At 39.5% G+C, this 16559-nt stretch overlaps 1 protein-coding gene across 8 annotated transcripts in view; it reads left to right on the top strand.

Annotated features, from left to right (window-relative positions):
- Positions 1-16559, top strand: part of ABLIM2 (actin binding LIM protein family member 2) — a 136016-nt gene that overhangs the window by 64680 nt on the left and 54777 nt on the right. For all 8 annotated transcript variants that reach the window (XM_030491446.1, XM_030491449.1, XM_030491447.1 and 5 more), the window contains exons 5-6: positions 171-297; positions 1950-2043. In XM_030491446.1, coding sequence (XP_030347306.1) covers positions 171-297; positions 1950-2043 — 221 coding nt within the window. The remainder of the gene's footprint in view (positions 1-170; positions 298-1949; positions 2044-16559) is intronic.

A 16559-nucleotide genomic window follows, 5' to 3' on the forward strand; every position in this document is an offset into this window, starting at 1 on the left:
TATTAGGGCAGCACCACTTGTCATCTGTCAGCGAGCGGCCAGCAGCGAGCTTTAGAGACTGCGCAAACCTGTTACTAGGACACCCACGGATCCTTATACTGCAGTAGTCAGTATTGTTGCATGACCATCTAAAGCCTATGATTCACTCATATTGGATTTTTCTCTTGCAGATTGTGGGGGCTGTGGTTCAGAAATTAAAAATGGGCAGTCATTGGTTGCCTTGGACAAACACTGGCATTTGGGCTGTTTTAAGTGCAATACATGTGGCAAGCTACTGAATGCAGAGTACATCAGCAAGTAAGTTAAATAGAGAAGCATTTACACTCACTTTCAGCATTCTTTTAATACCAAAGGATTTAACATTTCATATCCTTTGGTTTTTTGTATGTTTGGGGGTATATACAAGATTAGAGATTATGATATAAATTATTAACTAAATTGTATTAGAAGAAAAAAAAAAAAGAAAAAGTTGAATTTGTCCATTCACCTGGAATGCGACTTGACAAAGCAGCTGTGCTATGGAAAGGAATGGGTGCAGTATGCTGCAAATCCCCATAGATACACCCTTAGTTACCTATGTTTGACTTTACTCTGCGCAATGCTGTTACATGAACAAGCACATCCTATCATTTCCATGTGTTTCACATATGCAAAAATGTTCTCCAAAAGTTCATTAAGGAGGTACATACCATGCTTTTGTGCTGCTCTGGACCCTTATGCTGTCAGATTTGGACTGGATGTGATGACAGCAATGAGAAGCAGCACAAAGCACACATGCAGACCAAGTCCCACGTCAATACTCATATCAGTGCAGTGAGATACAGGGCTTTCACTGGCCAAGGCACCTGGGATTAATTTCTGCTTCAGAGAAGTGTGTTGATATGATGAAGTTTTCTTAAACAGCTAACTCACTCAATCACCGGTGCCCAGAGATGATGGAGTTTCAGAGCCAATGTCCCACTGACTTTCAACAATTCTTTGAGTTTAGATTAATAGGAGTATAACATTTAATTTCACAGCTTGCAGGGGAGAAACAATATTTAATAAAAGGGTGTTCTTAAATAAGATTGTGCATTATCTCAGATGTTTTACTATTCTGCTGTATTTTGGTACAGTGCTTTTTTTTTTTTTTTCCTTGTTATTTAATAATAAAACCCCATAAATTTTAAAGATATAATTACCATTAAATCCTCTTTTTGAAAAAGCTAAATGCCAAGCAAAATAACTCAAGAGAAGAAACATACTGGCTTCAATTAATTCAACTAATTATTGTGATAACTTATAGGTTAGTCTCTAAGCAATCAAACTTGTGTGCTATAAAATTATTTTTATGTTTCTTCAGGGAAATGTCTAATAAAATTATGTCTCAGATAATAAATCTGACTGATCATGGGCTGTTTTAGTGTAACACACTATATTTAATGATGTTTACCTTGCACTTTGAAACAGGAGAAGAGTCTCCAGTTTCTTCTAGAGCTGTTTGTTTTCATTCATCGGCTAAATGGTCTAAGTGTAAAACTTTGTAAAGTTGTGAAATAAATTTGATCAGTAAAGAGGGAAAGACTAATATGTAGAAATACCTATTTTTTCCAAAGTAGGGGAGAAATGTGGAAGAAGTTAATGAGTAACGTTATACCAAAAAATGGTGTAAGGGTTTCAGAGATTCAGTGTTATGACAAGGGAAGAGGTGATGGCTGAATTCAGTGACAAAGCAGGAAAGCGGGATTGTGGTAGACTCAGGCCAGAATAGTTCATTAACTATTCAATTCTTCACAGAAAAGAATACAATTATTTTACAAAATTATTAAATAAAAATGTCTGGGAGGTGGGAAAGTCCATAAACTCCGTATGAAGTGTTGAAGCATTAATAAATTTTAGCTGTATATCTCCCAGTAAAACCTGTAAGCATATGAAAAGCAATCTGTGTATGTCCTATTGTTCTTCCCTAGGGATGGTGTTCCATACTGCGAAACGGACTATCATGCAAAATTTGGTATTAGATGTGACAACTGTGAAAAGTACATCACAGGAAGAGTGCTCGAGGTAAGGAGAACCTGTCGATAAAAAATATCTCAGAATGTACAAAGAGACTTGCTCTTTTCAGTGTAGCTGTGTACTTACAAATGAGTGTTAATGCAACAGTTCAATGCTACTTTATGGAATACTAAGAACTTTTTCTATAATTCTTTTTTGTTTCTTCTGTTAATGATTTGGTAATACACAAACTCCCTAAATGGATGTTGTGGTGGTGCTGGAGAATGTTCAGGCAGCAGAACTAATAAGTGAATGGGTTATTGGGCACATTTAAATACTTATGCTAAATTCCTTTGCAATTACTGCTTTTTGATTCTATGTTCCCCAGAGTTAGGATGAAGCTGGTTTAAAACTAAAATGAATCAATTGAAATGTATTTTTGCACCCAGAAATGAATATATTCTTTTGATCTGAATAGAATTTATCTTTGCATCTAATTGTATTGTTATCTTATTAATGTCATTGATTTTCCAGTTTTTCTTTCTGCCTTTTCTTGTATCTTGTGAAGCCTTAGCAGTACTGGAGTTAGGAAGAGTTTCCCCAGGTCACTCAGTTAACTTCTTTCTCTTCCTCAGTTAAGAAAGCCTGGAGAAGTCCTAAAGGACTTCCATCAGAGAAAAATCTGATGGGAGTCATACAAAGACTTAACTGTCCGAATGGCAGACACAACTAGGTAGGAACTGAGAAGCAACTGAAAGGAAACAGTGAATCCATGCTAGATGGCATAATACCATGTTAGGGTTAGGCATGGGAGGCTTTTCCAGTATCAGATGTTTTTACAGACATCTCGGAAAGCTGACTTCTAAGACTGTAAAGACAGCTTTCGCAAGTGGGAGAGGCAAAACAGAAGAAAACATTTAAAAAAACATCAGAAATGTAAGAGGTGACCAGTGGAAGCTGCTATAGGTTTTCAGAGATGTCAGCCTTTGACAGGGAAGGAAAGGTAGTAAGAGAGGGTGGGCTTTGAAGGTGAAGCTAATTAACTTACGTTCAATGCAATAGAGAAGAAAGGTGAATGCAGAGGCAAGAGTGTCATAGAATCATAGAATAGTAAGGGTTGGAAAGGACCTTAAGATCATCTAGTTCCAACCCCCCTGCTGTGGGCAGGGACACCTCGCCCTAAACCAAGTGGTTCAAGGCTCTGTCCAGCCTGGCCTTGAACACTGCCAGGGATGGAGCATCCACAACCTCCCTGGGCAACCCATTCCAGTGCTTCACCACCCTTACTGTAAAGAACTTCTTCCTTATATCTAATCTAAACTTCTGCTGTTTAAGTTTGAAGCCATTACCCCTTGTCTTACCACTACAGTCCCTAAGGAAGAGTCCCTCCCCAGCATCCTTATAGGCCCCCTTCAGATACCGGAAGGCTGGTATGAGGTCTCCACACAGCCTTCTCTTCTCTGGGCTGAACAGCCCCAACTCTCTCAGCCTGTCTTCATACGGGAGGTGCTCCAGCCCCCTGATCATCCTCGTGGCTCTCCTCTGGACTTGCTCCAACAGCTCCATGTCCTTTTTATGTTGAGGATGCCAGAACTGTACGCAGTACTCCAAGTGAGGTCTCACAAGAGCAGAGTAGAGGGGCAGGATCACCTCCTTTGACCTGCTGGTCACTCTTCTTTTGATGCAGCCCAGGATACGGTTGGCTTTCTGGGCTGCAAGTGCACACTGCTGGCGCATGTTAAGCTTCTCATCAACCAACACCCCCAAGTCCTTCTCTGCAGGGCTGCTCTGAATCTTGTGGTCAAAGCTATAGAAAATTAGAGGTGCACTTTCTCGTAGCAGGCTACAGGGAGTGATTAATACTAAGACTGGAGACGAACAGAAGCACCAATTTCTGTACTGACTCTCTTGGCTTCACAATATTGTGTTTTTCTGTCCTGTTCTTGCCTTGAAATATCTGTACTAAAATACTCTTATTTGGTAATATTTTACGCACAATATGGTTAAACAATAGCATGTGGTGTGAAATGGTTAAGAACTGGGTCATTACTGGCTCTGTGGATGGTGAAAGAAAAAAAAAGTTGAAAAGATTTGCACAGTAACAGTACTAAGTTGGATTTGTGTCTATACCTGTTTCTTCTAACTGCTGGGTAAGAGCATACTGAACGGGAGGAGAATTCCTTGGTTTTGTTATAGATGGACCAACAACAAACTTGAGAAAAGTTAGTTCTTTAAAGCTATAGTAGGAATTTTACCATGACTGATTACATATGTCTTTGTAGTTTGAGGTGATGTTTTTGGTTGGTGCATGTATGCCAACCTCATCTCCTCATCCCCAGTGTTGCTTCGATGACAGTGCTGTAGCACTGATTTTCTTCTTTCTTTGATACTGGTGCAGGCTGGGAGCAACTTGGATTGAAGTCTGTGGCATTTAGTTGTGGAAGAAATGCTGATACAAGATTCTGAAACCTTTTTTAGTAAAACATGAGGAGAAAGGACTTTCACAATCTGTAAAAGCACAGCAGTGTCGGATAGTGTCACTGTCAGGAAAGCTAGGATGAACTTAGTATGAAGCAGGCAATGGATTTGAACAGGTACAGTGGTATTTAGTATCTGGAGGCTTGTTACAACAACTTGGAAACTTTATGGTGTATAACCTTCTTTCCATAAGATTGTATAAAGCAATTCTTGTTTGTGTGCAACAAAACTGATGAAGCTTGAATACGGGTGCGTGTGCTGTGTCCTAGCATTCCGCTGTCGCAGTATGACATCTCCCAAAATGCCTGCTCCCATACCCTCTGCTTCCCAGTAAAACATCTGAAGAGCTTTCTTTACATTTCCACTGCCTGTTTACATGGTAAAGAGATAATACTCTGTGTGAGGCTCCTTCTGTGGTGGTCAGCCTGTGATTTCCATGAGCATTTGGACTTCTACAAGGTATCCCTTTAAATGGCCATTGAGTTTCAGTGTTGACCATGGAGAGCAGTCAGGTGAGGAGGTAGTGCACACCTCATTTCATTAGAAAGATAGACTAAAAGTCATGACTTAAGCAAACAGATTAGAAAGAACGCAGAGACCATATCCATAGCTAACATGGTTTAGTCATTTGTTGTTTGTCTTCAGCAGATGGACTTGTTCAAAAGGCTTGGAATTGGGGCTGATCTCTTCCGTCTGTCTGGTATCAAACTCAGTGTATGTTTGTCACTCGTTGATATGTTTGTAATTCTCCTGGTCATGAAGACAGAAAAAAAGTAAAAAGTAGCCATGGCTGGTTTTCATTATAGGATGTATTTTCTGTGGAATTGTCTGGAATCCTGAACCATTTTTCAAAACTTCAGTATTTTTTTTTACCATCTTGAATATAATCTGGAGATACACAGAAATAATAGGGCAAATTGCTGCTAAAGTGGGGGAAAATCTTGACAGCAGTGCTTAATAGGCAGAGGAATAGTTTCCCAAGGGAGCTGTTGGAAGCTATCACTTAGTATTAAAACAAGATTGGACAAGGGACTGGAAAATCTATGTTAGGGAACAGTCCTGCAATGACAAAGGGAGGGACTATATGACCTAATAGGATTTTTTCCATCTCTGATTTCTGTGATAATGTCAGGACAGCTGCTTCCACAATTATTGTGTGCCCAGATTTTATAATATTGTCTCCCTTTCCAACACTTGTTCATTTTAAGTGTTTATTCAGCCAAGGAGGAAGGAGCAGTCAACTAGTGTGAGTTACTGATAACTGTTTTTGTAGGTTGCCAGCCAAATACAATGATGATTTACTTAAATTCGTCCTTTGGTCCATTTTGTTAGGGCCAGATTCATTCCATGTAGTAAGTGGGCTTAAACACAGGATAGCTCTGTTTAGAATTCCTTTCTTGTTTCTTTCTTCCTTTCCAATCCACCTTGGCTTGGCCCCAGTCTCCCAGGGAACTTGAACTGGAAAAGCAACAAAAGGGACTGAGCAGCTAGTTTGCGGAGACCATAAATTCTTCTTTTGCTTTCAAAGGCAACAGTTTTGCTGTTCTTTTTTAAAAAACCCTGCCCACCTGTGCTTTTGTGGTCAAGGTTCCCTTTGCTCATGAAGCATACAGAGCACTGTTCAATGCAGCGTCAGTCCTCTCCTAGAAATTGCGATGTTTTATCACTAACCCTATATGTTGATAAACCTACCAGCTTAAATGGGGGATCAAGAGGTGTCTGGAGTTTATAGTTTGACTTAAAATGCTGTGTGACTGCAAACCTTTCAGGAGAAAAAGGTGTCTTTTTAGTGCTTATGCTATAGCTCTGTTGCCAATCCAGCAATAGCTAAAACCAGGCAATAACACAGAAAATAAACCCATTTTAAAATAACGAGCTGTTGATTTTTATAACCAGCCATTTCCCTTTTGTCATGTTGCAATCTATTTCTCTGCATTTGGCACTAAAAATACTTTTTCCTCTCTTTTTCTATCACAAGCACTTATTTATTAATTAAAATCTGAACTTGTGCTAATGAGCATATCGTAAAAATAGACAAAATAAGTGTACTTGCCTATTTCTTTTCTAAAAATATACTTTATTTCACAAGATAGTTCAGAGCCTGATGCAAATCCTTTTCAATCAAGAAAACCCTTCCCATTTGTTTCATGATTTTTAATCAGTCTTCTAGCTGTGTTTTGCTCGGAGGAAGCAGAGGTGGGTTGCCTACCTCCTGGCCCTTCCCATACAACAGGCTGTGCAGAGGCTTGGAAGTCTGTTGAGGTGTGTGGAGGAGCTGTGTGACTCCTCCTGATGCCCTCTTCTGGGAAACATGCCCGGGTTTCCTTACCATCCCGTATTTAGAAACTTTGTCTCACTTCCGGCACCTCTCTATTCTAAAGTGGTCTGTGCATAATTACTAATTCTTTGGATACAGTTTGATTTTTAGCTTTTTTTTTATCTTCTCCCTTTTAATTGATGAACTCTAAGGATAATTTATAGAAAACAGCCTTAGTTTCTCTCAGCTTTTAGTTTTGAAAAACTGAATGAACCAAATTCTCCTCTGCTCATAAATCATAGAATCACAGAATAGTTTGGGTTGGAAGGGATCTTCAAAGGTCATCCAGTCCAACCCCCCCTGCAATGAGCAGGGACATCTTCAACTAGGTCAGGTTGTCCAAAACCACATTCAGCCTAGCCTTAAATGTCTCCAGGGACAGTGCGTCCACCACCTCTCCGGGCAACCTGTGCTAGTATTCTAGCACCATCACTGTAAAAGATTTTTTCCTCACGTCCAGCCTGAATCTTCCCTCTTAGTTTAAAACCATTACCCCTCAAAAAAGTAAAGTCAGCCTTAGGCTCTTCTGGTGATGCTGGTGGACATTCTCGCCATATGTTGCTAGCTGGAACCACACTCTGTCAGCATGCATGAACATTGTACACCAGATGATGTCTCACTACCACCTTGTGCACTTGGAGTAACCCCTTCCACTGTTACTAAAGAAAGTACTTTCCCTGATATATCTCGCACTGAGTGTGGGTTTTTTTCTGTGGCTTTGTTGATATTGACACCCCATAGCAAGATATGAGCTGGGGGGGGGCTTCCCTTCATCTGCTGTTTCAGCTAATGATTTCCTGCATTGTTATAGGCAGCTTTCATATCCAAAGAAAACCTCCTGGGGATGTTTTGATGGCAAATGCAGTATACACTGTGAGGGGATCAACTGTGATTGCTTGGATAGGCAACTGCAGCCCAGCAATGGCTAGGCTGAGCTGCCTCATAGCAGGCCTCCATAACCAGCTGTAGTGGTAGCTGATGAACAGGCTAAATCTCTGCTGCTACTAGCCAATGTTCTGAATTTCATGTGAATAAAAGTTGACAGTGGAGCACACTGGAAGTTATGCTTTTGGAAAGGTCTTTTGGGGCTTATTTACATGCAACCCAACTGCTTCTGTAACCACTGAAGGGTATTTTCAGTACTTGATTAGACTTCTGTCTACAACTGTCCCATGATTTAAACCTACATGGCTGTCATGTAAATGTGTTTTACAAGTGCTGGTGAAAATGGCTGTATCGCTTATTAAACATAAAGATGGGTCCCACTGCTGTGTCTGACATCCTAACATGGCAGCATGGCACTCAGTATATGTGGGGGAAGAAAGGGTTAACATTTTTATGGATTATATGTATGTGTAAAGGTCTGACAAAGTATAATCAATATATCTTTTCAAAATCTGTTAATCACGGGCATATGCTACCTTAAAATAAGGGAACAAACGCAGTAGGCATTAGGCAGGAATGAGACTAGAAATGGCAATAATTTATATGTCAGCTAAACGCCACTTATACCTCAGTGACTTATTAATTAAAAAATGAGTGTTAATTTTTGTATGTGTTTTTTGCTTTGCCCTAGGGTTAAGCCACTTTTTGCCACTTTTGTTTGTAGCCACATCCACTTTGTAAATCAATTGCCTTTCCCTTTCCGAAAGTCTCGGTATAGCAGAGAGATGAGACTAATTCTTTACAGCAGGGTGTACCAATTTCTGCCTGCAGCGTGGAAGAATGGTTCATTCTGAAATGTCTGTTACCCTGCTGTTTCACTAACAACAAAACCTAGTGATGTGTGAAAGGTACTTGAGCAGCAGCTTATAATATAAGCATTAATACTGAAACGTGCAATAAAAGCAGCTCTGTCTATAAGAACGAAGGGTTTCATGTAGCATGGGCAGCCGTGCGAAGGTTGTCAGAGCAGCAAAAGGATCCAAGTGTCAGTACTAGTCTTCAGTTAGAAACTGCTCTCTACACCAGTTTTCTCCTATCACGAGAGAAGACAGAAAGAGATACCTCTAAATAAATCAGCATTAGCTCTTGCAAAAGGAAACCATCCAAGGTAGGAAACATTAACTAGCACTTTCAATGCATAGTGTTTGCTAAGATGCAAGGCATTTTGCAGCTTGAGAACAGTCTCTGTTTCAGTGCTGCTTGCATTCATCTGGGGCTGCTGGTTTGCAAAGGTAGGTTGATCATCAGTTAATAGTATCTGAACTTGGCTGGGTAAGTGTTAATTGGCAGTTGACTTAGACTTTCTGCTTTAAAACAAGCATCATTAAAAATGCTATCAACAAGCATATAAATAGCGATGCAAATGTTTTTGACCTTAGCTTTTAGCCTTTTCTGTAGTCCAATTGTATTGTTTTAGATACATTCCTCTTTATCCCACTTTCATCCTTTCCCTTTTTCAACCACTTTCCTTCTCCAGAAAGAGATACAGAGCTACAACTATGTATATTTATTATCTGAACTGTTAAAAATAATTGTTAACATGTCAGGAAAAAACAGTGCATATTAAAAGGAGCTGTTTGCATAGCTTTTACTCTGTAAATCAGTTTTTAGGTTTATTGAGGAAGAGCAGAGTTGCATTTGGTAATAGCTTAAGCCTATTACATTTTTACCGAAGTAAGGGATTCTGAAAACTATTTCTGAATAATCCAAAAGAGAAGTTCAGATTTTGAGGGAACCTGGTTGATAGAGAAGAATGATTATTGCAGGATTTGTGGGGTTTTTTTTGTTTTGAGTTGCTTGCTTTTCTGCTGAGGTTTTCTTTCATATGTATAGAAGAAATCTCCACGAGTGCTGCTGTGCATTTGTGCTTGTGTGGGTTTGTATGTGTTAGAGATTTAGACTCTTGAGCTGGGCAGATGGGTGCATGATGTCCACTGCCTTCTCAAATTATGCAAAAATATAATGCCATTTAACTATCTTAAACTATCTCAATAGATTAATTGAAGCATCAAAGCAGCGATTCCCATAGTCACCTTGATACCTCCTGAGCCTCAGACGCAGCTTACAGTATGTGTTACAATGCCTCTCTACGCAATGTGTTGCTGTGGCGATGCATTATTATCTAGTAGTATTTGTCAGCATTTGAATATTTTGACAATGTAAATGTTGCACTTTTTGGATGTCTTCAGTTCCTCATCCTGTTGCTTTGCATAATTTCCTTAATTTCTGGTGATCTGACTTGCACCTGGGGTACACTGTGGTCAGCAAAGCCACTGCTCTGCAGTGCCCTGTACCTACCCACGATCCAGCCAACAGCACAAGTGCCTCCTCCAGGTTTCTCCTGTAACCATGACAGTGGTGCAGCTGTAAGTGCACTTAGTGCCCATTGCCTTTGGAAACTGTCTGCAGAATGCTCTGGCCCATGTGACAGCAGTTCAGTGTGTCTGCTAATAGCAGGAAAGCAGTCTCATTTCTTGTGTCTTTAAGAATTTTCATCATGCCAGCCTTCAGCATTTTTTGTGCTGCTTCAAATTTCTTTTTTCACCCCCAAAGTAAGAACTTCTGAATAGTACCTTGAACTGGAAATGTGTGGATGAGTCTGAAAGTAGCAGCTTTCTACTTCCAGGAAGGACTATTAATACCAATTCTGCATATAACAGCAGCATTTCTAGACCCAACTAAATTTGGGGATTCTAAATATCAGGCTTTATTCAAGCACAGAATAAGAGACAGCTTCTGTCCTCAGATGTTTGCAGCCTGGATCACTATGACCAGTGTGAAAAGAGCTGTGCTGACTTCATCTGATAAATCATGCTGCCTCTTCAAGGCTGTTTGGTGTTGGTTGCAGCTTCATTCCTCCCCTTCTGAAATGGGTGGGCTAAATGCATAGCTGCAAAGTTTAAAATAAAGGAGAATATGTCTGCAAATCATCCTCCTTCTGCACTCCCTCTCCCCTATCAACGGATGGCCGACGTGAGAGCCAGCTGCAGCTTGTCTTGGCCTGTAAGTGGGTTTTAAGGAGTGGAAGAGCAAAGTGGAAAAGAAATGAAGGGGATTGTTGAGCAAATGGAAAACAGCTCTTCCAGTCTCAGTGGGTGGCAAGAAAAATTTGCAAAGCTGAGAAGAAAAAGACAAAAGGGGCAGATCACTCATTGCATAACAAACGCAACTGAGTGCAAAATCAGTGATTTCAGGCATGACAGACCATTTTGGTTTACAAGATCATGTACCAGATTCTGTAGAAAAAACCACACTATTGGCCTTTTCCAACTTTTGCCTGACTCTGCAGCAGGGCTGAATTTGCTCTTGAGTCAGAACTTGTTTGCAGATGTCACAGAATGGAATTACAGCTATAACAGCACTGATTTTTCTTTCTATTCTTTCTTTTTCTTAATTATTCCCTTTAGGATGTTAATGTGTTTGTTTTTTCAGGTTTTGGGTTTTTGGTTTTTTTTCTTTCTAGCACAAGCATTAGAAAACTCTCTTTCCATGAGTCTGGTTACTATCATTCTCAGATAAATGTCCCTGTTGGTACATTTGATCTGCACTTTATACCTGGAAGAACAAAGAGTGTGTGGGAGGCAGTAAAAAATGACTCAGATGTGGGTGGGAAGTCTCAAGGCTCTGCAAAGTACAGAGAGATGAGCCAGAACCAAGACAATATGAAATAACTGTACATGTGAGGCAGCTGAAACTCTAAGTAATGCTGCAGGTGCATGTACTGAACATTTGACATGACTGTTTCTTGGCATCTAGTGAGATGATAAATGAATCCAGTATGGAGAAGATGAGGAGAAGGATTGATTCAAAACACTACACTACATTTACACTGGTGTAAACCCCATTGAAAACGGTTCATTTGCCCTGGCACGCTGCTGAAGTGACTCAGTGGTGAGTCAGGTCCACTGTGACTAAGGGAATTAGTAAGAGTTTTCCTCTACATAATTCTCTCTTTGTCCCCTGGCTCTTCCACTTTTCTGTCGTCTGCACTGTTGTTATAACATAAGCAGTAAATATTTTGCCAAATACCTCTGCCTTGGTAATGTTGCCTGTCCCTTCATGCCCAGTAGATAACATGATAGCTGTTTACTAACTTAACCATTATTGTATACAACTATTACTGAGTACCGAGTAATTCTTCAAGTTCTTCTGTAATATATGCAAAACGCTGGCTTTGCTAGAAACATGATGGAGATTTTTTGTGCTTACACTTAAGGCTGGTAACTGTGCAGAGTATTGTACTCCAAGCAACAAAGGTTATCTGATTTTCTGAATATCATCACTCTAATTTGAAAATTCCCTGTAGAATGCAGGTTATGGGGCCAGTATAGTCCACATAATATGCCACTGTGTGGATGCAATGGCAAAGTTATGAGCGTGTAAGGATAACTAAGCATTGGAGCAATCTTAGAGATTGTGGAGTCTCTATCCTTCAAGGTTTTCAATATCCCACTGAATAAATTCCTGAGCAGACTGATCTGATTGAGCATCAACTTTGCTTTGAGCAGAAGGTTGGATTAGATGACCTCCTGAGGTCCTTCCCAACCTGAATTATTCTATCATTCTATGGTGCCCTTGCACAATTCCTGACTTTAAACTGAATTATATTTCTACTATTAGCTGTATTATGAAGTCCACTTGAAGAAATCTCAGTGCCTTTGAACGAATGAATGAGAATGTCTATGTGAATGAAAATTATTCAGGAAATATTTATTGTCTTATTGACATTTTAAACTTCCACCCATCAGAACAGTACCTAAATATTTTTCCCCTTCCCATCCCAAATAACAACTCCCTTCCACGTAGACAGCAGCAGTGAAGTCCTGTGTCTTTCGTAAGAGCTTTAGTCCTTCATTTCAGGGTGAGATGCTGCCTGGTTGAAAGGCTTATTGATTGTCAGCAGGTTTCTGCTTTATTCTGTTTCTTTTTGCTTGAACAGGTGGTTGTTTGGTGATGACCCAATTCTCCAACAGATTTGTTCCATGTGAAAAAGCTTCTAACTAAGAATGCTTTATACCAGGCTTCTGTGGGCTTTGTTTCTGGGTCATGCAACTACACCATGCCTTGGCATACCAGCAGGCTCAGTGCTTTATAGGCTGACTTCCATTACCTTTGTTCAGGATAAGATACAGTTAGGACTTCATTTTGAGATTTTATATGACGAGGGCAGGATTTGGACTTATCTCAATAGATAACACTCAGTGGTAATAACACACTATTACAGCAACCTGTATTGTATCATACCCTCAAAATGGAAAATATGCTTTGATATGATTGAATCATTGCAGCAGTCTAACCTTTCCTCACTTCCACATACTCTTTACTCCGAGTAGTAAAAGATGTCAGTTACTACTGCACATTCTGATAACAAGATAATTTTTATTATTTTTATTATAATTATTTTTTATTTTTATGGGAAAAAGTTTACTGAAAACTTCATTTTCAGGAAAGAAACCAAATAGTTATGACTTTATTTAACACATTAAATGATTGTCTACTTCTTCCCTTTATTAGCTATTTTACTGAGTAATGCAGTGAGATAGGATGTACTTAGACTTCACTGGTGAGAGAGTCATTAGAAATCTTGAGTCTTCCTTCCAGGGCTCAGCTCGTGCTTTGAGCTTTAGGCTGCTCTGGTTCAATCCCTCATGTGTCAATCCGTAAGCAGTTGTCACTCATCAACTGCAGTAAAAAATTACATCAGTCATACTCCTAGCAACAGTATGAGAGGCCAGATGAGCAGTGTCATTGTGATAGAGTTACAATTTTTATACATATCATCTTTTATAGATTCTATCCTTTCATCAGTTACTGCAGCCACAGCCAGAGAATGAGCAGAGGTTTTTGCTGAGCTGTCTGCAATAATGTAGTATCTTTTTCCTGAGCGATGACAGCTAATTTAAAACCCAACCTTAACTAGTTAAGGTTGTTCCTTCTGGCATTAATTACTCTGGTTTTGCTAGCGTTGCATGTTTCCCAGGCCTGGTGTTCATGCTGCTCAACAGACTTATAACACCCCTTACTGTCTTCAAATTGTGCTCGAAACGATGTGATTCATATTTGTCACATCACGATCATTCTTTTTTTTTATCTAGTTCAAGCCTTGAGGTTATAAGAAATAAGAGAAGGCGATTGTATGCACTTTGTCATAGAATTTCGTGGTTCTAAGTGAAGGATGGATTTACTTGCCAATGTGCTGTGGGACAGGTAGCAACACTGTGGTGCCTCCCATGCTTAGGGCAGAGTGTGCAGGGAGGTCCTCAGCTCTTCTGGGAGAATGCTCCTCATGTTGACCCAGCCTAGAAGGCTCTGCCCGCTGTACAGAGAAGATTTACCATTCAAAGCAGTCCCTCATACCCAAAGGGAATGAAGTAATTCATAATATTTTGTCTCAGAATGTTGAGGACTGTTCTAACTCCACTTTTAAACTACACACGAAGACTTTGACTAGGTGGTTGTGAAAAGCTGGTATAGTCACTTGAAGAGAAATTAAACTTTGGTGGTGTACTGTGTTGTTAAGGACATGCTTTGCTATTCAGGTTTGCGGAAATCTCAGTTGAGAATTAATCTTTAAGTTGATCTTCATAATAATGCTGTCTTCACATCTGGATGCCTGGGCACAAAGACCTGGTGCAAATGTAGGATATTGAGAAGGTTTCTTACAGTCTACCATTTGAACTATAAGAGATCTCCCAGAGATGAATGTCAATTCTTCTGTGCTAAGCGTGTGTTGATATTTTATTAAACACTGAGACAACAATCTGTCAAACTAAGCTTTCAAACTGTGCAAAGTAAAAGTAACCATATGGTTGGGAATTTGTTTGCTGCATTAAACTCTCACATCAATATAACCAAGAAAAGAAAAAATAACGAGGCCATCATTACAACAAAACTGAAAACATAGAACAGTTTATGCCCTAAGCTTATAAAATTTCTGTGTTCTGCTGGACCCGATTGTTCATCTATGAGGTGAAGCCTCTGAAATAGTCTGAAGAGAGAGGAGAAAGAACACTGATAAAAGCCTCTGTGGCATGTAATCAGGTGAGGTTATGAGTCCCATTCGGACCCAACACACCCCGGTCCTAGATATGAATATAATTTATAGTATCTAATCAGGGTAACTGTATAAACGTATCAGGGAATATTATTAGTTAATTCCTGCATCAAGTCCCTAGACTCAGGTTCAGCTATCGCTTCTTATTTATAAAGATGGTGTGCTCTGTGTTAAATACTTGAAGTGATGCAGAGTACCATGTCTTGTCTTTTGTGCTTTGGTTAGAAGAGGAGCAGAATTAAAAATTTCTAAAACAGGGGAACAAAACCCATTGGAAGCACTTAGAGTTATATGAAAAGTTTGAGTATGTCCCATTTTAATTCAGGGGTAATTATTCAAAATTCATTGGAGTTTCCCCGGAGTGAGCGTCAGCAAAAGGATCACTATACCTTTCTCCCTTGATTTTTGTTATCATTGTATCTAAGTTGTAAAAGAGGTCTCTCTGTGCTGTTCTACAGCCGGTTGATATTAGTCACTATATAGAGTGAATTAAAATTATGTATTTGGTTGTAGTGTTAAATTTGGGGAAATAGATTTTATTCTGTGATGTATCCAGGTTCTGATATATTAGAACACATCTGTTCTGACAGTTTATTTTAGCAAAGGAGTAATCAAATTCCCCTAGAGAGTGTTAGCCTGGAAACTGTATCAGCTGTGCTAAATCAATTGAATTATTGAGGCTATGCATTGCATTAGCAGTGCTTGTGTAGTGTAATCTTCCAAGGGAAATGATATTTCTTTTCAGATTGATATTCCAAACCTACGTTTATCTGGTGATGGTTAAATACGCTTCTGTGCTTAAACACCTGCACTCAGGCAAGCAATTTTAAACTCAAGGTTTAAGCCCAGTAGCGATACTTCATGGTCTGATACTTCAAGGTGTCGACGCAGTAGTGACCATCTTCCATGTCTAAAGCTGCAAAAGTCACTCTGTGGTCTGCACAAATGACACCATAACAAGAAGAGTGAACTGGAAGAAAGCAGTTTTCAAAATGGCAATCTTGATGTGATGTGTTGCTCTTCCTTATTGCTGATTTAAAATGCAGCAACAGGTTTCAGAGGTGAATGAAGTTAAAACTGATGAAGTAAACCCAGAGATTCTGTAACCTAAATTTACCACATTCCTATATTTGATATTGTGAAGAGCAAAATATCCCCCAGACACCAATGATGATGTTCTTGAGTATAAATACCTCTGAAAGCTTTGACATTCAGTCAATAAGAAGGAGTAACACAGGTCATCCCTGTGGTAACAGTGTTAAATTTCTAGATTAATAGAAGGAGGATTTACATTTTTACACTCTGAAGACAGAGGGACAATACTTGATAGTAATTTCTTAAAGGCACACACAATCCTAGTAGCATTTGCCATCGTTTTTCAGATAAGCAGGTTATGAGACATTCTACATGGATCAAAATTTGTTTGTTTTTAACTCCAGAAGAACCTCTGCTGAAGTCAGATTTAACTTAAACTTTAAGTTAAACTTAGTTTAACTTAGCTCTAAGTTTCAGAGTTACTTGGTCTCCTAGTTTTATTCATAATGCAAGTGGCATTGACTTTAAGCCACTTAAACCATGGCCATCCTATCTAGCACAGAAGAGTGTGGGGTCAAAAGAGGAGGAAGAAGATGCCAAGATTTGCCTTTCAGTTATGTAGTGGTTTTGAAGAATGAGGGGTGTGGGAGCATGCACAAGAGCCAGCATTGAGCTGTTGAACTCTGATTTGTGGGTGTCATCTGAAAGATGGGGTAGGGGTGCGGTTTGTAGGGGCTGGCCCATGTTGTTCACTCA

Source organism: Strigops habroptila, chromosome 7 (genome assembly GCF_004027225.2).
Source record: "Strigops habroptila isolate Jane chromosome 7, bStrHab1.2.pri, whole genome shotgun sequence".
NCBI lineage: Eukaryota > Metazoa > Chordata > Aves > Psittaciformes > Psittacidae > Strigops > Strigops habroptila.